This window comes from Camponotus vicinus, unplaced genomic scaffold (assembly GCF_025532165.1).
Source record: "Camponotus vicinus isolate PSW18456_S1 unplaced genomic scaffold, iyCamVici1.0 SCAF_6, whole genome shotgun sequence".
Classification (NCBI taxonomy): domain Eukaryota; kingdom Metazoa; phylum Arthropoda; class Insecta; order Hymenoptera; family Formicidae; genus Camponotus; species Camponotus vicinus.
Genome location: NW_028141978.1, coordinates 13,224,997 through 13,252,040, shown reverse-complemented (window position 1 = coordinate 13,252,040; position 27,044 = coordinate 13,224,997). Strand labels below are relative to the sequence as shown.

The 27,044-nt window shown below is 28.9% G+C and overlaps 1 protein-coding gene and 1 pseudogene across 1 annotated transcript; one reads left to right on the top strand and one right to left on the bottom strand.

Moving 5' to 3' along the window:
• Positions 1-9,133: 9,133 nt before the first annotated feature.
• LOC145973231 (uncharacterized) lies at positions 9,134-11,611 on the bottom strand. The gene is made up of 4 exons (XM_083102475.1): positions 11,490-11,611; positions 10,920-11,075; positions 10,459-10,708; positions 9,134-9,211 (listed from the first exon to the last, which is right to left on the bottom strand). The coding sequence occupies exons 1-4, from the start codon at positions 11,609-11,611 to the stop codon at positions 9,134-9,136; spliced, it is 606 nt and encodes a 201-aa protein (XP_082958601.1).
• An 11,119-nt stretch (positions 11,612-22,730) lies between these two features.
• On the top strand, positions 22,731-26,352 carry LOC145973596 (putative G-protein coupled receptor Mth-like 10; annotated as a pseudogene).
• The last annotated feature ends 692 nt before the right edge of the window (positions 26,353-27,044 follow it).

The following is a 27,044-nucleotide window of genomic DNA, read 5'->3' as shown; positions in this document are numbered from 1 at the left end:
TATATATATATATATATATAATTATTATATAAAAGTATATACAGGGTGTTCCCGGGTTAAATGGCCAAACTTAAAATATAAATTTGGGACCTCAAAACAAGCAAAAATTTCCTCTGGAAGTTTACTCGCAAACGCTTCGTTCAAGAGATATCGACTTGTTAAGTTATAGAACCATAGGAATGAATAATATCGAAATAATCTAGGTTTATCTTTTTTATTGCTTTTTTTATTGCTTTACAGTAACCAAAATTTATAATTATTAAGTATACCATATCAGCATACTCACTATTAGAATATGTACGAGGCATATTGTACTACTTTACTCCACGAAAGTATTCAATGAACTAACAATTACTTGGTACACTGCGCGAAATCGATTCTGTTTGTAAAAAACAGAAGCCTATGAATGACCTTCAATCTTCAAAACAAAGACAAAACAGAAATATTTCGGTATTATTCATTCCTATGGTTCTGTAACTTAACAAGTCGATATCTCTTGAACGAAGCGTTTGCGAGTAAACTTCCAGAGGAAATTTTTGCTGGTTTTGAGGTCCCAAATTTATATTTTAAGTTTGGCCATTTAACCCGAGAACACCCTGTATATATATTGTGTGTGTGTGTGTATATATATATATATATATATATATATATATATATATATATTGTGACCGTTAATTTATTAAGGGCTAATGACATTAAATGACCGGTGATAATGGCCCACGGCACACCTTCGGCGCGATCTTCTAATATAAAAGAAAAGTGTTTCTTCTCCAAAATAAAATATATGGGCGCCAGGTGCGGGAATCCGCACCACTCTGATAAAATTTAACGTATCGGCAGTACACACGAAAAAAATGCAAAGCTCTCAGAAAAACCGCGACGGACGCTCGGCTAGCCCCGTCTCGAAATTGGTAGAGGGGCGGTCCGTTTTAATAATTCACAAGGAAGGATCGAGAATACAAGGTGGCTGCAAATAAAACATAATATTTTAGTAACAAGAATTAATATATTTAACATATGAATAAATTTCAACGGCGGACAGACTCGCGTAGATGTAGAACGATTTGATAATATTGATTATCAGATTATTAGCCGGCCGCGACGGGCCGGCATTCGAGCGCGATCACCGCAGTATCACGTGTCACGCGGCAGGAAGAAAGCGTAAAAGAAAAGTCCCGGAATTCCGCGCTAAACGAAACTTGTTAGAGTTTCGGCAGCTACGAATTCCCAAATAATTTTTAATAATGAACACCGCGGTTTTGGCTCCTTTAATGACGTCCGTCTGTCGCAAATAAAATAGTTAATTACAATAGTAGATCTACTCGCCACACGCACAGTTAGCAGAATCGATTATAGATGCGAGTCGATTATTCAGATCTACTGCTTTAACGAAAGAATTGAGCGACTACTAACGTATCAACCGTCTAACATAGACGGTTGAATCTAGACATGAAAAATTATAAATAACAATAAAGTATCAAACGATTTGAGCCTCGGAAATATGCGAGCCGACGCCGCGACGTAGTTGCCGGTTATCGAGTATCGCAATCGCCTTTGTGCGTGAGCTCGGTTACAGTACTTTTAACAGACAAAGTTTTACAGCTAACAGTAATAATTGTACAAATAAACATTTACAGTGACTGTCGGCGCGCAACTGGGAGAGAGGGCACTTAATTTTACGAAAGCTCGAACAAAGTCTTTCGGCCGGCCGTCGTACTCTAAGACGCAAATATCGAGAACGCAGAAAAGGAATTTCACAATAAATTTAATGACGGCAGCTATACGGCACCGACATTGTTCGAGCTAATTCTACCTGAATTATTTAACAAAGACGGCCAGATGGGGTCGACGCTTGTCTCACCGGTGACTCCTTGCGGTTCTCCGTGCTCTCGGCATCCACGTGTCGGATCGATAATTTTGGGCCGTCGTTCCCTTCGCCGGTCCGCCGAACAGTGGCGAGCGGAAGGCCCGTCGGAATCACGCCAGCAAATTAATGCGTAACTAGGCCACCTGTGGCGCTTCCGCAACCCTCAGGATCGTCGTGTGGCCCATTTAATCCTGCGGCCTTCAGGGCTGTACATGTGCTTGTCGCACCCCGTTTCCTCTTTTATTTTCCATAATTCCTCTCGTCGAGGCCCGTCAGGAGGGATACTTTCGGCAGCCACTCGCCGTTATTTAGAATGTTCTTCTTTAGCGCTGTTCCGGCCGAGATGATTCCGACTCGGGGTCTCAGTGTCAGTTTTCGTCCGCTGGTTGGCCTTCCCCTCAATTGTTCCCCGTACCTGCTGGGCATGTTTACAGGGGCGGCAGCGGTAGTCTTAAGTGGACTTTATTATTGACGCAATTAAATAATAATACTTAGCTTGGCGTGTTCCTTTTAGTCGGCGCCTCCGCTCGTCCGTTTCCTTGTATCCTGTACTTCTTCCTCAATTTTGAGCCACCAGATGAGATCCCGTCAGCGTTTCCCATCGTGCCCGCTCTTAAGCCTAATCTTAACGCTAACAAATAAATTTGTACGCACGGGAGGCGAGTATAATCTCGCCTCCAATAGCCGCTCTCTCCCTAAATTAGGGGAGAACGAGGGCCCAAATTCATTCTCGGTCGGATCTCGCGATCCTTGTGACGGACCGCCAAGTGTCACGTCACAATATATATATATATATATATATATATATATATATATATATATATAATATGTATGTATGTATGTATATGTATATGTATGTACATATGTATATATAGTTTAAAATTAATTTTAAATTAATAAAAATTAGTTTTTATTTTGTCTATAGAAACGTGAAAAATACATTTCCTTAACTATGGTCTTAAAAGCGTTTTTATAGGAACGTTTCTTATTAATGCTTTACGGTTAAAAAATATTGAATACATTTAAGAAACGTATATAAAACGACCGTGTGCTACCTGGGTTTATTGTTATCATACATGACAAGAATATAATATTTAATAAATTATTTGTAAATTTATTATAAGTAAACATTACTTTAAAAAATCAAAACAATATAATTTATAATATTAATATTATTAGAAATTTATATAATAATATTATATAATAATATTATTAGAAATATTAATATACACATACAAAATTTTACGTATATGTAGTTTCAACTTATATAATTTTGATATCTGTGTAAGTCATTAAATGTGTTAAGCTGCTGATACGTGTAAATCAAGAACAAACGCCTCTTTATAACGCGTCCCAAACGTTGAATAAAGAAGTGTGTTATTTTTTTATACGTTTCCATATATATTCTCATTATAACACGTAAGATTCGTATAAAATTAATACATTACATAATTATATGTTTTCAAATAACATGGATAAACGTGTTTTCTGGAAATTATACAAATGAAATGAGTTACATTAACACATTGAGATTTGCAGTGTAGCACCACCATGCGTGGGCGCGAGATACAAATACGAATGTGTGTCAAATGTCCATCAATTCCCCCACTTTTGACACACAGTTTATCCTTACAAACTATTAAATTCATACAGTTTTAACTTTTTCACATGCGTTTTCATTATATTATACGGTAATCCTTTTGTAAATACATCTGCCACGTTGTCAACAGATGAGACATATTTTAACTTTATTAAGCTTTCTTCGTATTTTCTCTAGTTATATGATAAGCGATATCTATATGTTTGGATTTTTATCTTTCTACTCTATTTAATGTAAAATCAATTGCTGATCTATTGTCACATCTGATAACATGGCTTACATGATACATCAATATTGAGTGAATTTCGTAATTCATCAAACATCATATGCATACTTATGATTTCTTTAACAGCATTCGCCAACGCTACATACACAGAAAGAAAATAAGTGTCAAATCAAAACTTATATACTTAAACTAACGCGTTCATTCCCAGTAAACACGCAGGACTCATTTCCGTAACAATTACATAATGTTCTATATGTATATATTACAGATCATTAAAATAAAACTATAACGTATCAGTTATGTCAATAACATAATGAATCTATAATTCTTACATAAAATTGTTATGTAATTTTGTCGTTACTTTGTTATGTAATATGTATGCAATTTGGTGAACGTAAATGTGTACACTCTAAAAGTTTCGTAAATGCTACGTAACTCTAACGACACAGTTGTAACGTTATGTTAAATATGTAACATTTATGTATTTTGGTGAACGTAAATGTGTATACTCTAAAAGTTTCGTAAATGCTACGTAACTCTAACGATATGATTGAAACGTAATGTTAAATACGTAACATTTATGTATTTTTTGGTGAACGTAAATGTGTATACTCTGAAAGTTTCGTAAATGCTACGTAACTCTAACAGTATAATTGAAACGTAATGTTAAATACGTAACATTTATGTATTTTGTTGAACGTAAATGTGTATACTCTAAAAGTTTTGTAAATGCTACGTAACTCTAACGATATAATTGTAACGTTATGTTAAATACGTAATATTTATGTGTTTTGGTGAATGTAAATGTGTAGACTCTAAAAACTTCATAAATGCTACGTATCTCTAATGATATAATTGAAACGTTATGTTAAATACGTAATATTTATGTATTTTGGTGAATGTAAATGGGTACACTTTAAAAACTTCATGAATGCTATGCAACTTTAACGACATAATTGTAACGTTATTTTAAACATGTAACATTAACAGTATTTTATTGATGTGAATGTATACATTTTTGTTTAAATCTTGTAAAAAGAATTCGTAAAAAGAGGAGAAATATGCAGAAACAAGAAAATGAAAGATTTTGAGAAAGAAAAGTTGCGATATATTTATATATAATTTAAAAGCGATAACCCGGTAAAAAATTTTTCATGTATATTCATGCAGAATTGAATATAATTGTACAAAACTATATATAATTGTGCAAAAATATGTATAATTATAAATGATAGAGTACAGGACATTATATATATTTATATATAAATGCAATAACTGTTACATATAATTATATATAAGTGCGCATTTTGCATACTTATATATAATGTTCACAATGTTTTATGTATAATTATATATGGATTTCTGTTAGTTTAATATATAATTATATATATAAGTCTTGCGTCATATATCAACATATATCCCTATAAGTAACAAATATAGTTCAGATACAATCATGCATAATTGTATACGATTCTATATAAACGAGAAATTTTGATCGAAATGTATATGTATCTTTTCCTCAATGCACTCATGAACAACAGATAGGTGAAACATTTTGTTTTGTGCTTAATAACTGTGATTGGGATATACTTATATGTATACACATTGCAAAAGATCTAGATACGATGTCAATAAATAAATAATCATAAAATTATCTCACTGTTGATATAAATAAATGTAAAATAAATTTTCTTCTAATATTATGCTTTCTATAACCGTTTCGCTATTGCTTTCAGGTATATATATATATATATATATACCGACTGTCATTATTCGATTGCGACGCGACGTCGCGGCGTCGGCCCAAGCGAGGTTAGCCGACTCTTGCCAGATGCCGACTCACGGGTCAACGTTGGCAATACCGCGACAACTGGTGTCCGACATTGACCTGACATTTAAAAAAAAATTATATTCGTATATTTATGTCGAAATTTTATTACTTTCTTAAAACTGAATTTGTTTCTTAATGATAAATTTGGTTCTTAAAATAATTTATGGAAAATTATATATTTGCGCTAGTTATGACATATGTAGATAATATATAACACTTAAATTAAATGAAGAAGTAGTCTACCACGTAAGGCAGTTGGCTCACAATCCAGAGGTCCCGAGTTCGAGTCCCACCAAGGTAAGTGTGTTTGCCAAATACGAGGAAACATTTAATCCAGTACAAAAAACGCTAATTTTCAGATAGAATCATCATATACCTAGGCTGCATCTTAAAAAACAAACGTAGTTAAAAAAAGTAATAAAATTTCGAGATAAATATACGAATATAATTTTTTTTTATGTCGGGTGAATGTCGGAAATCAATGTCGGAAATCAATATATATATATATATATATACACACGTGATTACAAAGGATATTGTACTGTATCTAGTTAAATGTAAGACAATAAAAATGCGATGTAACACTTAGTAAATAATTTGTAACAGAACAGTGTTTACTATGTTCTGTTACAGTGACGTAATTTTATATATAAATTTTATGTATTTATTACGTTTTATCGGTTACCATATTTATTCTGTAAATGTTACAGAACAGTGTTTACTATGTTCTGTTACAGTTACGTAATTTCATATATAAATTTTATATATCTATTACGTTTTAATTTTGTGTCTATTACGTTTAAATTTTATGTATTTATTATGTATTATATACAAGCATAATGTTGCTGACATTTCCATCTAAACGTTACTTAATCGTGGACATAACAGTTACCACAACAGCGAACAGCTGTTTTGTGAATGTTCTGTAAAAGTTACAAAACAGTGTTTATTGGGTTGTTTCGTATATACACAACAATTTATAATTTTCTTAGAAGAATTTAATAATTTTAAATTTTAACAATATTATAGTCTTATTTTAATATTGTAATTGTCACTTCAAGAATATATAATTATTTAATTCTACTTTAAGAAAATTATAATCTTTGATTTAAAAATGTTATTTTCTATCTAACATTGTTCCTTTTCCATTCAAGGAAATTAAATCTTAAATCATAAGAATATATTTTTCTTGATTGAACTATATAAAATAACTTCATTCAAGTAGGCAATTATTCAAGCAATTATATTTTTCTTTAATTAACGCAATATAATCTCATTTCAAGATTTCCATGTTAAAACTAAATATATTTTCAAAACAAGAATGTCCTTTTTTTCTGTGTATTTAGCTTCCATTGTGGAAGTAGATATAGACTTTTGTTTATTCGATTTCCATGAAATAGCGTTTCCTCCTAAAAATACTACCATTCCGCTGTAGGAATGCCTATCGTCCAGGTCTGATGTCCAATCTGCGTCACTAAATATCTCTATTTCATTATTATCTATGCTATATGTTAAAACTTTATCTTTTGTCGTAGCTAAATACTTCAAAACTCTTTTAGCCTGCATCGAATGTATCTTTCCGGGATTTGAAATAAATTGTGATAATTTTGTTGTATTTTGAGTATACAGGGTGTCCCATTTTAAATAATACGCTCAAATATCTCCGAAACGGTGCTTTAAATAAAAAAATGTTTCAAACAAAAGTTGTATGGCTTGAAGAGGGCTATAAGATGGTGTCATTGGTCAAAAATTACTTGACGGAAAAATATTTTATTATAGTGTTTTGGAAAGCCCTCGAAATAAGCTATAAGAATATGCAATAAAAAATAGGGGGTTCCGTTTAAGAAATTGACGGTGATCTTCACGTGACCTTCAAATGACTCTCCAAGGTCTAATAATTGCCACTATCTGATGGCCCCTTTCAAGCCATATAACTTTTGTTTGAAACATTTTTTTATTTAACGCACCGTTTCGGAGATATTTGAGCGTATTATTTAAAATGGGACACCCTGTATATAATATGTCTGGACGCGTCGTAATATGTCTAATGCTACGTACATTAAAGAACCAATGAGTTGCCTATATGGTACATTTCTCATTTCTTCTTTTTCATATTCATTTGAAGGACTATCATGTCTTGATAACTTTATACCTAATTCAACGGGTGTTTTCGTTGTTCTACATTCATTTATGTTGTACTCATTTAATAATTTTTCTATGTTTAACTCTTAAGATAATTTTATGTTTTGTTCGCTGTAATCTATTCTTACGCCTAATAAATATGATACTGTTCCTAAGTCTCTTATTTCATATTGTGACATCAACAATAACTTAACTCTCTCTAACTTATCTATGTTCTTAGTAAATAACACGATATCATCTACATATATAGTTAATATAAGATCATTCTCATACATGTATACGCAATTATTGTTTTTCAATCTTTGGAATCCGTTTTTAGTTAGAAATATATCAATAGTATTATTCCAATTTCGACCGGATTGTTTTAATCCATAAATCGGTTTCTTTAATTTTGCTACTTTTGTACCTGACTCATCATATCTTGGAGACAGTTTCATATATACAGGGTGTCCCATTTTATTTTTGTCAGTCAAATATCTCGAAATTACTTAGAGTTAGAAAAAAAATGTTTCAGACAATAGTTGTATGGCTTAAAGGGGGCCATAAGATGGTATCATTAATTTGATCTTGAATAGTTACTTGAAGGTCACCTTCAATTTTTTAAACGGAACTGCCTACTTTTTATTGCATATTCTTGCAGCTCATCTCGAGAGCTTTCCAAAACAGTATAATTAAGTATTTTTTTCATTGAGTACTTTTCGAGTTATGAGGCTTAAAATAATATCTTAATTTTACATAAACCATAATATATCTAGTAAAATATTCATTTTTTTTCTGATTTGTAAATAAATGTTTATTTGAATAGATATTAATTTACAAGTAACGAATAAAATTTTATCGCATAAAATCTTATCCTTATCTAAATAAAATTTTATCTAAATAATGCCCAACATTGTCATATATTGATATTGGAAACATCTGTATTATGATGACCATAACTGTTATTAACACCATGATAAACTAAACAAAAATATGTAGATTAAATTATCTTGCAGACAATGAATTTATAATAAAGATTATAAATTAATTGCATCTAAAACTATTTCATAAAAAAGGACAGACACGGAAAAAAAGAATAACATTTCTGTATGATTAATTTATAAAATATAAATTTTCATTACATAATTGAATATAATAATAAACATGTAAAATACGATAAAAAAGTATATAAATAATAATTTATAACATAATAATTTATAGTATGATAAAATAATATAATTATTGATAATAATTTATAGTATGATAAAGTATAGTAAGAAGATAATTATATAGAAAAACTAACTTTTCTCAGAAGATCACTGCCAAAATAGAAGAAACCCAATCCAGTGAATTTTAGTGGATGGTATATCATATACAATGTAAACTGATAAATCTGTACGAATAGAATTCTTATGCACATATACACATATACAGAATTATTATTATTTAAGCAATTTATGTAAAATATTTTTTTGTATTATAAAAATTTTATTTTACTTCGTCACGAATATCAGCATATCGGAGAAAATCTGTTAGTTGATGAATAATTCTTTCCATTTCATTAGCCTAAAGAAATAATCAATATTTTATTAATAATAATAATCAATTACATATGTAATTATTAATATGTAAATATATATATATATATACATATATATATATATATATATATATATATATATATATGTATATATATTTATAGCGGTTCACATAACTGTTAACATTTTAACACTTTCAAGAACTATGAGATCAATTTTAATGATTTGATCTTGAATTTTTCCAGATAGCAAGCACACGTCATTTTGACGTTCCAAACTGGTCATTTTTGGTCATATGTCGTCAAAATAAATAATTTGCTACATGACTTTATATTGACGTCTTGATATAACATTATTTTGACGTCATATTTCAGTTATAAACTAACGATTATTTTATTATTAATATGATTAGATAGTACATCGATCCGATAAAAAAATCTTTTAAAATTTTTTATATAAAATAACTTTCGCGATCAGACTTTAACAATTTTTCTTTCGAGGCATGCGTTTATCTGTGTACGACTCATGTTGCTTAACCACTCAAGTACTCATTAAATTAGTGCACAGTGAAAATATTAGCTATATCAATCGAGTGTAATTAAAGTCCCAAAAAATATACACATTTTTTTTATAATACAGTTGATTGGCAAAATATATTTTTATAAAACGCAGGCAACGAAAGACATTATTTGTTAAAATATTATATGATATTAGAAGTAAGTTTATTTACGTTTAAATAAAATAATAATAACAAATATAAAACTTGTGATCTATTTTCTTACCATATTTGCGTTTAACAACGTTTTCGAATAAAGCAGTTTAATCAATCCGAGATTCTTCTGAAGAATAGAATGGCTGTAATTGTTCAATGTTGCTCTCGAATCGGTTAATCTGTTTTATTGGACAACGCTATTAAATACATTATTATGCTAAGAAAAAGACGTCAAAATATGGTACATTTTATGACGTCAAAATGCGGTTATATCATGACGTCAAGAATCTGTGACATTAGACCGTCACTTTTACATCATAAAAACGTCAACTCGTGACGTCAAGAATAGTCAATGAATGACTACTTTGAAACGTCAAAATGATGTGTGCTTGCTACCTGAGTTATAAATCACTGAGCCTTTAAATCTACGTTAAGATCTTCTTCCAAACACAAAGCGCAACTTTAAAATCTCAAATGAATATAAAATAAATATTTTTCGTAATCTGTGTCTGAAAACAAACAATTTTATGAGTTATGTGAATCACTTTGTATTAAAAATTTACCTTAGCGCTGACATGTTCGCAAACATAATTTAAACAGAAGATCCTAATCCCATATAAGAATAACCATAATTGGATATCAAGCCAATATAATAGTGGTAATTGTGAGAGAAATTTCGTTTGTCCAAGTAGATAAAAAACTGCACAAAATGTTGCGAAACATATCATATAAGTTATCATTTGCATAGTCATCTGTATGCCAAATATTTCGTTTAATTCGCGAGAAATTCGACACAATTCCAAATGGAGATGCCTTTAAAAAAACAAGATTTATTAATGAAGAAACATAGAAAAAACACATTTATATAAAGAAAAGAACTGTTATGTGATATTTGGATAAATCGAATTCCTCCACCGATTTTCAAATGTACTAAATGTTTTAAATCAAAGTTATTAATTTTATTAGTTTTACATAATATCCAGAAATTACAGATATATTTGAACAGATATGTGTGTCGATTTACATTAATGTCCATAGTATATGTTTGTAATAGTTAGTACGTATGATATATCTATGAGTCAATGCAGTGTTTTTCCACGTGCATCGCAACCCATATTCCTGTTTTATTAGCAGACATCTCATGTGCTTGTTTACTTCGTCAAATCTGATACCAATATACCTGTGTTAATGTAAAATGTATTAAAATAAAAGCACTTATATATAGTCTAAAATATATCAAACATAAATTATTATGTCTACCTATTAAGAGAAAATTTTTATATAAATTTTCTATATTATTTTGATATTAAAAATTATAAAAATGATCTATGAGAAAAAATTGCGAAATATACATGAATAATAGCTGTCTTGAAAACATTTTTATTTTGAAAACATTATATATTGTATTTGGGAAAACATTTAAAAAAATATTATATTTTTGTCATATAAAATATTTTATACTTTTTATCAGTATTATGCGCTCATACACACAGACACACACATATATATTTAATTTGAAATATATATTTAAAGCATTAATTATTTTTATTATTAAAATCTAGTAAAATAGATATATTTTGGATACAATACTAACCATAGAAGAGTTACAAATAATATATCCATAAATGTGTTAACGTGGATATGATGGTTTATAATACAAATGAAAATTAAGACGTATTGTTTTTCTAACGTTTTCCACCATATCATATCATTCATATTGATTATATTTGTAGACACTAACCATCCAATTAACAACCGTTTTGCATATACGTGCAATTTGTGATATAATTTTGGAGTGCCTAATTTTTCTAACGTGTTGTCTACAGCAGCAAGTCTTTTTATAAATATCCAAAATCTCTAAACAATATTAAACGAGAACAATATTAAGCAGTATTCAGAATATATTTAATTTTCTATTTATAATGTACAATATATAACTTTGCATAAAAACTGCATCCATTTTACACAAAATATAATAATTTAAATATTTCCATTATTAATTTCAATATTGAGAATATGTATACACGTGTGTGCGCGCGTGTGTGTGTGTGTGTGTGTGTGTATACGTACCTTGTTATAATAAATATTCGTAATAACAGATATGATGAGGATCAAATAGGAAATCAGTACAGCGGTTACATGAGAAGTTTTATAAAACCACTCTTCTACTTTAAACTGGATTATTAGGTAATAAAATAGACAAGGATAAATAATCCAAACTATCAGATTATAAAAAATATTTAAATAAATTTTCTTTGGCAAGTAAGCACCAAAACCGAGAAGCGACGAAGTCAGCAGCAAAGGATATAAAGCTTCTTCTATAGTGGTCGCCATAATTACATTACCTCCGCGGTTTTTGAAACGAACTGACATTACAAGTTTGTACAAATTCCTTTTTATCGGTCCATGGTTCACTTATTAAAATGATGGAATCAATTATAAAGCAATTAGAATAATGGTATATTAATTGAATTGATGCATTAGCGCTACTGCATCATTTAATACCTTTAATATTATATGCACAAGGAAGCCGATCGATTTTACTGAACAATATTAACGCCAATAATTAGCAAATGGCTTTTTTTATAAAAACAGCTAAAATATTTACATTTTTATTAAAATTGTATGAGAAATAATGATTAAATTTCAATATTTTTTTTAACGAGCTTTCGTATCTTCATAAATTCATAAATCTTCATTTTAATCATGTACACATATTTTAATAATTAAAAAATTTCATATAATATATAAATTTAATCTATCACAAATTTAAAAAATTTAATATTCCTCTCTAAAGAAAGGCGTGCAAAGTAGAATCTCGAATATATCAATCGAATATATCAATTATTACTTCTTTCTGCGATGCTGATTGGTTGTCTCGATTTGCGTTTTGCATTATATTTGGAACATTAATAATTTGTTAATAATTTGACAATTTAAAAGATTAACAGTTTGATAATTAATAAGAGAAACGAAAAATTATAGTTAATATATTTACATATTTTAAATATATATATATATATATATATATATATATATATATATATACATAAAATAAATGACGCGCACAGTGCGCTAGTAGTGTCTATTAACATAAATTTAAAATTAAAAAATTCTTTCAGTTATAGTATAATTAAAAAACTTATGTTGATCACTATCAGTTGTTGCATATCACTCTATTTTTTACGTTAGTAATCTTAAAAATATCATGGTTTTCTATTCAAGCATTAAATATTTAAAAAAATAATTAAAAGTTTAATTAATTTTGTTGCTGAATTAGTCAGTACCAATTGTCAATGAAACTTTCTGTTTAACTATTTGTATAATAATTATATATATATATATATATATATATATATATATATACTTTTATATACATAGATTCCAAACGACTCCTTCAAATCAGAAAATTTCCTTGATGGCTCGTCGTCCTTACGTCCTTACGTCCGGTAATCTCATTTCCTCCGACTTGAATGAACACATGCATATTCTTCTTTCGTTCGTTTCGGAAAGAGAAGTTAAAATCATATACAGTATATTAGTTCTATTAAATCTAGTGATATAATTAAAAGTGGATATAATTGAAAACTGTAACTACAAGAGATAACAGTGTTAGAATAAAACTGTTCTTTCGAGATTTCGCCGAGAAAAAAATAATAATTCCAGCTGATTACATACTTGCATTATATACTTGTGTAACGCATATTCTTTCAATTAATGTAAAGACAAAGTTATTCAAGTCATTCAAAGTTATTAAAGTTATATAAACGTAATATGGAATTTTTTAATTATTCAAAATTCGGAACTTAAAATACATAAGATATAATGGACATTAAGTTCGTTTGTTTTGAAAATTTAATTATTTTACATATTTTCTATGTTCTCAGAAATTTTTAAATTATAATTTATATATTAGAATAGACATGTATACAAAAATGGACACGTATAAACATGAAAAACGATTCTCCTCGAAGATTTCAAATGTAATGACTAATCTTGATTGTCACAAGACAAAATCAAAGTACATGTTTTAAAAAATAATCAAAAGTTTTTGAAAGCAAATATATAAATCAAACGTTTATGCATCTCATTTGTTTTTTTAAACTGTACGTTCTAAAAAAAAATAAAATAGTACGACAATGTGTAAAAATAATTTTATGTTTTGGTATTGTTTGTTTTTTCTCCTTGTTGTTTCGTCGTTAAAATATCAGCAAAATTTTACGAACAACGAAAAGAAAGATGACAATTTGACGGCGCTGAACGCAAACTCTACCACAAATTATGGTCGAAAACTGAAAAGCCACGATATTATTTGTATGAAAGTTCTATTAAAAATATTCAATATATCGATACGCAGTACAAATATCATATTAACTTTAAGTATAATGATGACAATGATAACTCAGTGCATTATGAACTTGGCATGCATACAGAATCATGAGGATCATAAGCAAATCTGTGCAATCTCGTAGGAGTTCAACGAAGATTATCAATAAGAAAAACTTCACATCACGAGAAATTTATGAAAATTTCATGAGACTCGAAGACTGGAACGATTTTATGTCGCACGAGTTCTTTCAAAATTCCAGTAAAAATAATATTGTTCCATACGACATATGCAACAATACAATCTACATTATCAGTTATATTGTCCTCTCGATAATCGTCTACTTGATAATAAATATTGCATCCGTGGAGGAAAATATCTTTTGCCGAATGTGTACGGATATACGAACGATTCGTTGCAGAGCGAAAATAAGAGAGTAGATGAAGTGTTTCAACTGGTTGTTCACGATCCGCCAGGAAAACCGCTTCTTGTTACCCGAGGATTACCAGTACGATTACAGGATTTTTGCCAATGGTTTTCTCTATTTATCTTATTATAAAATATTTGCCAAATCAACATCATATTCTGTCGCCGTGTGAATGGGGATAAGTTCGAAGTGACCATCTGCTCAGAGGCTTCTAACGAGATCTTCAATACGATAACTGATAATGATACCTCGATCGATGACATAATAATCATATATGTGAGTTTCCATATAATGTTTATATTATTTTTGGTAACGGTAATTCTGATGTATTCCATATTATTAAAACATCGAAACATATATAACTTCAAATTATGCAACTACTGCGGCGTCTTATCCCTTGCATACGCAAATGATATTGCGAATATTCGAATCAAAACGGATATTATACAAAATCCCGTTTGTATTACAATACAGTATATTTAAATTACATAACTGCAATGCAATAAATATATTTGTCATGCATACAGAATATATTCGGATATTAATTTCTTTAATAATTTGAATATGATTTGTTAAAATCTTAGAAACATAGGAAATAATGATAAATAAAAGTTCAATTTTAGATGCACTTTAATATACAACTAACTGAAATTTCCTTCAATAAATATCTTTTTTATGTTTTAGAATTTTACAGAGTTATGTCTTGAATCCAAATATTATTTAATTTCATATCAGTATGTATTTATTAAATATATTAGTACAGTCCCATAAAATTTTAGTACAAAAAGATAGAATAAATCTATTTTTTAACGGAAACGTAGTGGTGAGTTCATCTACATTTTAACACTCAATAATTATAAAATGTTGTTTATTCCATTTTTGCAACTTCTTTAAGTACTTCTGTTTTTTATCAAGTTTGGTTTGGCTAATTATAGTAACCTTTGATATGATGTGGACGTTCAAGTAAGTTGTCAAGTTTCATATTAATATCTTTATTTTTTAAAATTTGTTTTATCTTAAATTATCTTTATAGAATTGAATTATATTATATAGCATGACGAAATAAAATTTTCTGTAATATACAAACGTATTTTATATCCTATGTATAATTGGTAAAGACAAGGACAGAACATGATATAATATTTTAAATTAACCTAATTGTAAGAAAATTTTTTCTCATGTGTTATTGTGTGACAGTGTAAACAGCTACTCGCAATTATAAGTTTTGTAATAATAGTAAAATAAGCGGGTAGGGCTAGATCAGTCCCTGACGTCATTTAAATCGATAAGTTCTTCTATAACAATTATAAGTTTAAAATATAGAAATTTTATTACGATTTGAATTAAATAGTTTTTTGGAAATTTGAAATTATTGCATGAAAATTTTCAAACGGTTAATTTCTATTTTGTTAAGTCAATTTTTGGAAGCAAAAATAACTAATATTTCGCGATATAATATAACAAATTTTCCTTGAACATCTTTCCCATTTTATTTCTTTTTATTCCTGATAGTTGACAAGTGCAAATTGACACAAAACGAAGACAGTAAGCATTTCACCAAGTTACACCATAACTTTTTAGCAAAATAGATTTTTAATTTTCTTTTCGAAAATTTGTTTCTAAAAAATAAATTAAACTTGATTAATAGCATTTATTTGTTATTTTCACACAAAGACATTTAAATGCACAATTCAAAGTTGTACAACTTTTTAAAGAATTTCATGTATGTATGTATATGTATATATACTTGTTTACAGATTTAATTCATATCTGAAGCTATTTATCGTATTGTTTATCGTGATAAACACAAAAATGGTTCATGAAGGCAGTGCTGATTGTCTGGAAATAGTACATCAAATTTGCTCGTATGCTATTAATTTGATGAACATTGTACAGAGTTTCTGCATTTTTATCATATTCCTATGGAAGAAGAAAGCTAAATGGATGTTACTGAACGATTCGGCAGCAGTTTGTTTCCAGAAGCTCAATGCGTAATAAATGCAACGTCGAGCACCTTCACATCAGGAGAGAAATCCATGTAGGAAAAGATGAATTCTTGCAAACAACGGAATTGTCATACAAACAGTTTATCCGATCAGACTAAACTCTAATGTCGCAAAAAAAATGTTATCAGATATAGATCGGTAATCAACGGTTAATCAGTAATGGAATATATCTCATAATTTTTTAATCGAGGATTAACTTTACGATATTACATGTGTTAATGTTTTGTCTTGATCTTCAAAGCTCAACCCCACATTTCACGTAGAAAATTTTTCGATCTCTCTTATTATTTAATAATTTGTGCTTTAAAAAATTTATTTATAAGCTTTTTTAAATATATTTTACAATCTAAGAGATATTATATGTACTTTTTAAATTTTTTGGGCATTATCTACTATTACTTCAAAAGTTATAATGAAATTTTATTATTTGTTTTGTAAATGTAAAATACATACTTATTATAGTGATGTGATTATTTATTACACTGTCAACATTTTTCAACACTTTTATGTCATAAAAGGAATGATAGGTCATTCCGATAGGATTTTTCTTGTAGATTACGAATCTGAAACCCAAAATGTTCTATCACGTTACGTTTTTGACGTCAAAAAATAAAAGCCCGTTTGCTCTATAACTTATGGACGATTGTTCCATAACATTAAAATTTAAGGTTCAAGCTTTAATTTGAGCCCACGTAAAGAATTCTATCACGTCCCATTATTTTGTGACAAATCTTCAAAAAGTACCCCAACGGATTTTTTTACCGTTTGACTTCTTGTTTCTCAAAAACGTGATGGAACATTTTGTGTTTCAGATTCGTAACTAATCCTATCGAAAAATCCTATCGAAATGACCTGTCATTTCTTTTGTGATAAAATCAATGTTAACTAGTGTTATTATATCAAATATAATATTACAAAAATTAATAAATATAAGACTCGAAATATAAAATTAAACAAAACAGTTATAATGGCAATACGAGTCGAGTGTCGATGTTATAACATATTTATTTATAATACAATCAAATAAATATTGATATTAAAAGAATACAAAGAGAGGATAGCGAACGTTTCGACCCTATTTTTGGGTCATCTTCAGCGCGAAAGTATATAATAAGAGATAATATAATGAAAAATTAACAAAGTGTTTTATATCGGAGTCTGTTACAAAGGGTGCTGTCTAAAGCGATAATAAATGTCTCGGTATCTCATTATCTTGACGATGCCTATGTAAAAACAAAGGACAAAAAGTAAAATAAGTTAAATAAATAATGTAAATAATATGAACAAAGAAAGAAAAAAGTAAGAATTAAACATGAAATTACGAGATTGAAATGTAGATTTATTAAAAATGATCTAAATAAATATAAACTGAACATAAAGTCAAAAAAAAAAAAAGAAAAAAAATTAAGTTATAAAGAAAGAAAAGAGTACTAAGAATTAACCATGAAAATTACGAGATTGAAGTTATTTTAATGTCAATTTATTAAAAATGATCTAAATAAATATAAACTGAACATATAGTCAAAGAAATAAAAATTAAAAAGATTAAAGGGATAAGAAGTTAAAACTACGGAAATAAAACTTACTTCCAGGCATCGAAGATAATGACGCGCCGAGGAGACGAATAGAGACAACTTAACATCTCCGAAGACAAAGATCGACTCGTCTTTAACGGATAAATGTGACTTATATATAAACGGTAAAGAGAGTCAAGTAATGTATAAATGTACACATACGCAAAGTCGCAGACCTATTTGTTATGATAGAAATTGTGTTAAATTTTTGGCAAGTTGTTGACAATGTTTAAATAAATTTCTGGTAAACGTTCAGTATCCGTTTGTAAATTGAGACCATTTTTTTGCCTTTTGATATATAGCATTTCGGAGATCAATCTTTTACTCAAATATGGTTCCCGATCCAAAACCTGAACGCCATCCCAATCAAAAGTATGATCAAAACCAACCCTGTGACTCGTGATGACTGATTGAGAATTAGTGTTATGTCTAATGTGACTGCGATGTTCGTTGATTCTGGTATGCAGTTGTCTGCAAGTTTGTCCAACGTAGGACGCATCGCAATCCATGCAGTACAATTTGTATATGACATTCATAGAATTGGAGATAGGAAGAGGATTCTTATGAGCCCTGATGAAGTTTTTCATTTTATTGATACTATAATATGAGAGTCGAACATCCAAATCCTTAACGATATGTTTAAAACGCTCGGAAATTGAAGGAACGTATGATATCGTGAAATAAGTAATGTGATCATCATTTGTGTTTATGACCTGGGTATTATTCACTAAGGAATTTGATTTGAAAAGGTGTTTCTTAAGGCGGTCAACACATGTGTGGAAAATAAAATTGAAAGGGTATCCATTGCTTAAAAGGATGTTGATAGCCAATTTAATATTCTTATAATGGAAAACAGGGTGAGACAAGCGGAAAACCTTGTCTATTAAACCAATTACTGTGCCTCTTTTTTGGCAAAGAGGATGTTGAGATAAGAAGTGTAGGTATCTACCGGAAAAGGTATTTTTACGGTACCAGTCAAAAATTATAAAATTATTGTCGGAAATTAAAGTCACATCTAAAAAGTTAATTTTATTGTCTACAGCAATTTCCATTGTGAATTGTAGACGAGGATGGAAAGAATTGAAAGTGTCAAGAGTGTCTTTAAAAAAAGAAGGAGGAATGGCTAACAGAACATCATCAACATACCTTAAATAAAAGGGGGGAGTAAATTTTAAGGAAAGGAGCGCTTTGTTTTCCAAATCCTGCAACACTATGTCAACTACAATAGGAGACAAGGGGGAGCCCATCGGCGTGCCAAAGGATTGCTTGTAAGTGATGTCGTTAAAGGTGAAAAAGGATGAATCCAATACAAACTTAACTGCTAAAAAGAATTCATTGCATGGTATGTCACAATTTGGCGAGATATTACTCCATCTGGAAGAAACGCTGTCAATAATCAGATCTGTTGGCATGTTGGTAAAAAGAGAAATTACATCCAGCGAAACTAATCTGAAATTGTTGTCGAGGTATGTATTAGACAGTTTTATTACAGTTAAATATAATATTGTCATAATAGAAATTAAAATTTTATTTTTAATTTTTAATTTCATACTAACAATGAATCTTTTGTCAATTCATTATTAATACATTTGAGTCAAATTAATGATTGTAGTCCCATAAAAATTTTGATCTTGTAAAGAACTGTATAGAGTATTGTATAATGTTGATAAATTTCCTCTCACAAAAATAAATAATATACAAAGAGAGAATAAAATCCTAACTTTCAAATTGATACGATTCAAATCAATTACAAAAATATTTGAACACGACTCTTTTAAATGTATCCGTTGTTTAAAATTCTCTATATGTTTGATTTCAATTTATTTTCATATAATTATATTTCACCTGCGCCGTCAACGCCATGAATGTTTATCATATAATATTATGCACTTGAGGGCGATTTGTATTTAAATATTTTTGTAAATTGCACTAAATAATATAATTTTTATAAGTGTATGATATGTATGAAAAATTAATTCTCCACAAATTAATCATTAAAAAAAGCATGTTAAATTGATATTTGAATCAAATTCTTCTCGAAAATCTCGAAATTTATTATTACTTCTTTTCTATGAGTCTATTGACTATTTTACTGTGAGCACACACAACTGTCATCATTTAATTTTATTCTTCTTTTTAAGCCTTTTACATGTCTCATTAATATCTATATGTATATTTACATATAAATATTTTTTATATGAATTTATAAAAATATCAAATTTATAATCTATCACATATATCACATATAAATACATCATAATGTATAAATGAGTTGTTAAATACATAAATCACTTAATCTACCATAATATCGAATACAAATAAATGGTATTAAATGGTATTTGCAATTGACTTATATTTTTCTGATGCACGATTTTTATATCTAAAACAATACACAATTTGTACACAATTTGTACATTACATTTCCTGTATAATTGTATTATTTTGAAGAATTCTATGCGAATGAAAAAGTTTTTTCTTAAAGAAAAATTAAAAAATATCAATCGAAAACAGTTAGCATCATTTGAACTATCATTCTATCTTCACACATAATATCTTAAAAATATACTTAATTAATTGTTTCCGGGTGTAAATCCTCCGATTGTACGTGAGATGTAAATACCCATATAGGGTTTTACTAACAGTCCTATTCTGGCCCAAAATTGGTTGCCAAGTCACCAATTTTGGCGCGATAATGGTGCCTATGACTGGCCTAGCAATGGAACTTCTCTGGAATGATAACTTCGGTCCAGCAATAGGTAACAATGTACGGCCAAACATGGTAACCAATGATGGGCCATTAATAGTCAATATATCTTGCCAATATTTCGCCATTAATGGTTAATCTATTATGCCAATACTTGGCTAATAATATCGTTCTTACGATGCTCGACTTAGCCAAATTATTTTTTTTATTGCTTTATCGCGTTAATACATTTTTACAAATATACATTTATCAAAATATATTTTACTAAAAATTTTTTCCCTTTTTATTAAGAATACTTTATATATAATTATTATACGTTAATGTATTTTTAATAAAAAATCGAAAAACATCCTATAAACTATTTTATAAGTATATATTTATAATAATTTATTTCTGCAACAAAACAATAAAAAACGTTTACTCGGACTCGAGCGATTGCTGCAAAATTGCTGCGAAAAAAAAGAAATGCTGTGCAACAACGAATTTAGAGCGGTTACGGACTGCGCAGAGGATTTCTTTCGTTGGCTATTTATACCCGCCAAGTTTCTAGAATTTTCTGGCAAATTTGAAAATGCCAGGCATGGGCGAATACAGTAAGCCAAGTATTGGTCAATCATTGGTCACCGTATATCGGGCCAAGCATTGGCGTTGTAGCAAAGTGTAGCGTTTTCTTATGTAAATGGCACCCAATTATTCCCCAAGCATGGGCCAACATAGAATATCAAGTATCGACTAATCATAGGTTACCATATATCGGGCCAAGCATTGGCCCTGTTTTCAAGTCTGGCTATTCCTATATGGGCATTCTATCTCCAATATCCTAAAAATATACTTAATTAATCGTTTCCGAATGTAAATCCTCCGATTGTACATGAGATGTAAATAACTGCAAACCGGATTTTGCATAAAATTCCACAATTTCCAATTAAATAGATATATCATCATCTATAATGTGAGATAAAAAAAATGAATAAAATTTTTTTTTACATCCGTAAATGATTTTTTAATTGTTTTTCGAGATAAATTTTTCAATCGTATGATATATTTAATATAAATAAAAAAGTCTTCATTATTTATCCGTTGCTTCATAAAATTCTTAAATATCATAGTATTTTTAAAACTATAGCTTAGCAATAAAGTTTTTTCTGCGAAGTATCCTGTACATACAGTATATTTTATAATAGATAAGTTGTTTCATTAGCAAGTCGATGATGATTGCGTCTCCTAAGAATAATCGCTTTACATTCCAAATGCAAGTCGATCCTTGATTTCTTTCTTCCACGAAATCGTTTCGAGGAAAGAAAAGAATCGTGGAGTCCCCCGGACGTAACATATAACATGACGAAATAAAATTTTCTGTAATATACAAACGTATTTTATATCATATGTATAATTGGTAACGACAAGGACAGAACATGATACAATATTTTAAATTAACCTAATTGTAAAAAAATTTTTTCTCATGTGTTATTGCGTGACAGTGTAAGCAGCTACTTGCAATTATAAGTTTAGAAATAATAATAAAATAAGCGGGTAGAGCTAGGTCGGTCCCTGACGTCATTTAGATTAATAAGTTCTTCTATGACAATTAACTAAGTTGTTTCATTAGCAAGTTTGTTGTCGATGATGATTGCGTCTTATTATTGGCACGAATGTGTCTATTATTTTATAATAAGTAGTTTTACAAGTTTTGTCTTTAGAAGGAGAGTGTTGTTGTCGTGATTTAACCATCGCAGACGAACAATATCATACGTATTTTGAAAAATAGCAGATTAAGAAATTGCAGATTAAAAAGAAATTAAATTGAGTTCACAAATTGTTGACGATGTGCGGTGGAAGTTTTGCATTTTGGTTTTGCGTAGTTTTACTTTTCAATTCATCTTCAAACACTCCGCGAAACTTCACAAGTGACAACGAAGAGGATAACATATCGAAGGAGACATATAATCATACGAACTTTATTAGAAACAAAACGAATAATGATAATAATAAAAATTACATCGTTCCATACGAAAAATGCGGCAATACAACTTGCATTCAGCTCTGTTGTCCGCTCGGTGATCGCTTGGTTGGCACGAATTGCATTGCTAGTGAAAATGAATATGTTTTCCCAAACATATATAGCTACTCGAACAATTCAATACAGAGCGGAAATAAAAAGGTGGACGAGCTTTTTCCACTAATCGTTCAAAATCCGTGCCAGGAAGATATACGTTTTTATCTTTATCCGGACTTTTATCTCAAGTACTTGAAGTATATGTTCTTCGCAAACAGCTCTCTGTATCTTCCTTATTTGGACATATTTGTCGAATCAACATTTTATTGTTTGGCCGTTGTGGATCATAATCAATTTGATGCATTTATCTGTTTGGAGGCTGTGTACGAAACCATCTATAAAAAAGTGGACATGGTGAATGATCTCGTAAATGAAACCTTATACGAAACAAGTTTTTTATTTGTGATTTGCCGTATAGTGTCTATGTTGATTTTGCTGACAATATTTGTGGTGTATTCTATATTGCCGGAGCTTCGTAACATACATAGTTTCATGCTGCGCAAATACTGCAGTTTGTTATTTTTCGCATACATAACTGAAACTATAAGTTTTCAACCATTATATCCGATCGACATAGTAGATTTTTCATATTTCATCTGTCTTATAATTGGTACAGTACAGCCAAATGTAATAATGCAGTCAATGCAGTGTGTACAAGTTTCTTTGTTAATTTTTGTAAAAAACATTTAGGCGAAGTAATTTAAATTTTATTGTACGTTAAAATAAAATAAAATATTATTTTAATCTTTTTCACTATTAATTCTTGTGTTTATAAAATTTTAGTGTATCGTACATTAATAAAAGTACATTGGTATTTAATTTTTATTAATTTTTTTTACGATAATACTAGAATGTACGATACATTAAAATATTATAAACAAGAATTAATAGTGAAAAGAATTAAAATAATATTTTATGTTACTTTAACGTAAAACACAATTTAAATTAATTCGCCTAATATTTTTTTGATAATATTAATTAATTATATTGCTTTCTGTGATAAATTCTTACTTAAAGTTAGAAGAAAACTTTTTATAATATAATACAGTTCTTAATAATATATAAAATACTTGTCAATTAGTGACAATTTAAAATTGTTTATTTTATTTTTGCAGCTTTAGTCCGCTATTACTGTGTTTTGTCAAGTTCTTTCTGGTTAAGTGCAATGAGTTTCGACATTTGGTGGACATTTAGGTAAATTGTTTATTATATATATATATATATATATATATATATATATATATATATATGTGTGTGTGTGTGTGTGTGTGTATGCTATACTTTATCTATAATATAAATTTATTTATATAAGATTGTGATATTTTTTATACGACGCGAACACGATATGATAAAATATTCATGTGTGATATGTATAAATAATACATTCAGATTATGTCTATAACAATCCATAAAGATAAAAAAGAATAATGATTTGCATTGATCAGAAAGAATATATCGTGTCTTGTTAATTGGTACTATAAAAATAATTATTTGGCTTGAGAAACGATAATTTTAGTGCAGATATGACACAAATTGCATTTCAGAAATATATATTTTTTTTTGTTGGAAATTTCTAATCTGCTTTTTTTAAAACAAAAAATTAATGTGTATTTTATAAGCATTCAATTGTTAAAAGAAAAATAATATATTATTAAAATAACATATTTTAAATTATTAATAAAGTTATATTAAATTTTAAAATAAATTCATAATATAATTTCAAAATTCATAATATAATATTACTAACCTGTTTGTAATTTTTCATTTCTTTAAATTTTATAATTCCTAAGCCAATATCATTTAAAATTTTCTTTCTTTTTTTTTATATAATAATACAAAATACTCAAGCTTTTTAACGGAAATTGATTTCTCATTTTTTTATTAAACACTTTGCTAAATCAAAATTAAGCTAATGTTAGTAAAATATCGATATATTTCAATATATGGTAATATTTATTATTTTGAGAAATTATTTAGCATGAATAATTTTTTATCGTTTATATAAAGCAGACATTCAAGATATTTGATGGAAGGCATATTTATTTTAATATTTGCATCGCAATTTGTTTTATTTGTTACTAATTAATTGTAAAATAAACTCTGCATTTCGCAGAGATTTTCGCTTGTTACCAAAAAGCAAAAGAGCAAAACAAGAGAGAAAAAAATTAATATATTCTATCTTTGCTTGGGGAGGTCCCTTCATTTTTATTATTATTTGTATTATCATGGATTTCGTTCCCAACGTGCCGAAAAACTTCCGACCGGAATTTTGCGTCGATAGCTTTTGGTCTTATGGTGAGTGTATGTCACTATTAACATAACTCTATTAACAAAACATCTTATTAATTAACCCTTTGAGAATTCATTTTAAAAATAGAAGTATGTTCTTCTGTTTTATTTGCAACACGCGATGTAAAGAAGTTTATTATTAATTTTAGAGAAAGCGGCAATTCTATTGTATTTTTACGGGCCGCAAAGTGTCTGTGTTATTAGTAGCAGTTGCTTATCTATTTACACAGCATTGAAAATTGGGCGTTATGAAAAGGACACAGCGTCATCTGAGAAACTCAGAGAGCAGATTTTCTAATGACAACAAGCGATGGTTTGTACACAAACATTTTTATATCAATGTATAATCAGTCTTGTTTAACAATAAGACATGTCCCGCTGTATTCACTTGTCAACGGTATTGCTTTTAATAAAATCAATTGCTTTTTTGATCATTTCCGATACAAGAGAAAGAGAGGGATAATCATTTTAAGACTTCTTTATTGGCGACAATATATTTTCATAAATACGAGCTCACTTGTACAAACACATCGTTGTTTTCAATTTTAATTTAAGTTAGTAGTATTTATTATATAGTTATTTAAATATATTTAATAATGTAAAATACTTATGATTTTTTCGAAGGAAATATTTATCTTTATGAAACAAATTACTTAAAATGCGTCCGCTCATAACATACATTTAGAATCAAATATATCATAACTTCAAAAAATATAAAAGATATATTCATTTGCAGGTTAAATCTGTATCTGAGACTGTTTATCATGCTGTTTATCATAATGGCCATAAATTGGATTATATCAACAACGTTCGAATTTTGGCCGTTTGATAATATTACAATGTTGTACATCTTACGTAGTAGTTTTGTGATGGACACCATAGAAGATATCGGTATGTTCATCATATTCGTGTGTAAGAAGACAATCATGCGACAGCTATTGAAGCGTTTCTGTCAGAATTGCAAATGTTTTTCCAAAACTTCGACATGAAACGGTTACAGGTTTGAATAACTGTACCATGTCAAGAACAATTTTTTAATGGAAAAACATTAATTATGAAAAAGCGAACCGTCACACAAAAAGTTTGTCTGATAAGAATATAATGTTATATATATTTATTCTTGTCAAGATTAGAATATCTAATTTGATATGTGATGCATAAGTGTGTACATTTATGTATCGCTCATATATCTCTAATTCCATTAGATGTGTGTATTTCATATTTTTATTTTAATTTGTACATATTTAAATGTGATTTCAGTTGTTTTGCAGCAATTTAAAAATCATTATTTTTTATAAAAAATAAATTTTATGAATTATTATAAAATTTTTACGTATTACTTTTTTTGAGAAAAAAAGAATTCTTCAAAAATACCCTAATCGATTTATAGAAATTAACATTTTTGGCAAACTTAATGTATAAAAAAGAACGAGAGCAACAGGGAGCGAGAGAGAGAGAGAGAGAGAGAGAGAGAGAGAGAGAGAGAGAGAGAAAGTGATATTACAGATAATATACAGGGTGTCAGGGAAATTTTGACCCACACGAAGTGAGGAGGTAGATTGGCTCAAATTAAAAAGGAAGGACTTGTACTGTTTTTCGCGATACGCGGTACATCACGCTTTACGTGTAACGGATTACGCTCGTATCATTACCAACGTGTGTAACACATTTTATCGAGGGATTTTCAACCACGGATCAATTTTTGTGAAGGTACTGTCATCATCAATTTTTTACATTTACGATACATTCAGCGTACAGTAACGGCA

Excerpts from the sequence above, each read along its gene's own strand:
- LOC145973231 (XM_083102475.1), bottom strand. The coding sequence starts at position 11,611 with ATGAATGATATGATATGGTGGAAAACGTTAGAAAAACAATACGTCTTA. Across the intron at positions 10,709-10,919 it reads CATATACTATGGACATTAAT|GCATCTCCATTTGGAATTGT; the intron begins GTAAATCGACAC and ends GTTTTTTTAAAG. Across the intron at positions 9,212-10,458 it reads GCGAACATGTCAGCGCTAAG|GCTAATGAAATGGAAAGAAT; the intron begins GTAAATTTTTAA and ends TTATTTCTTTAG.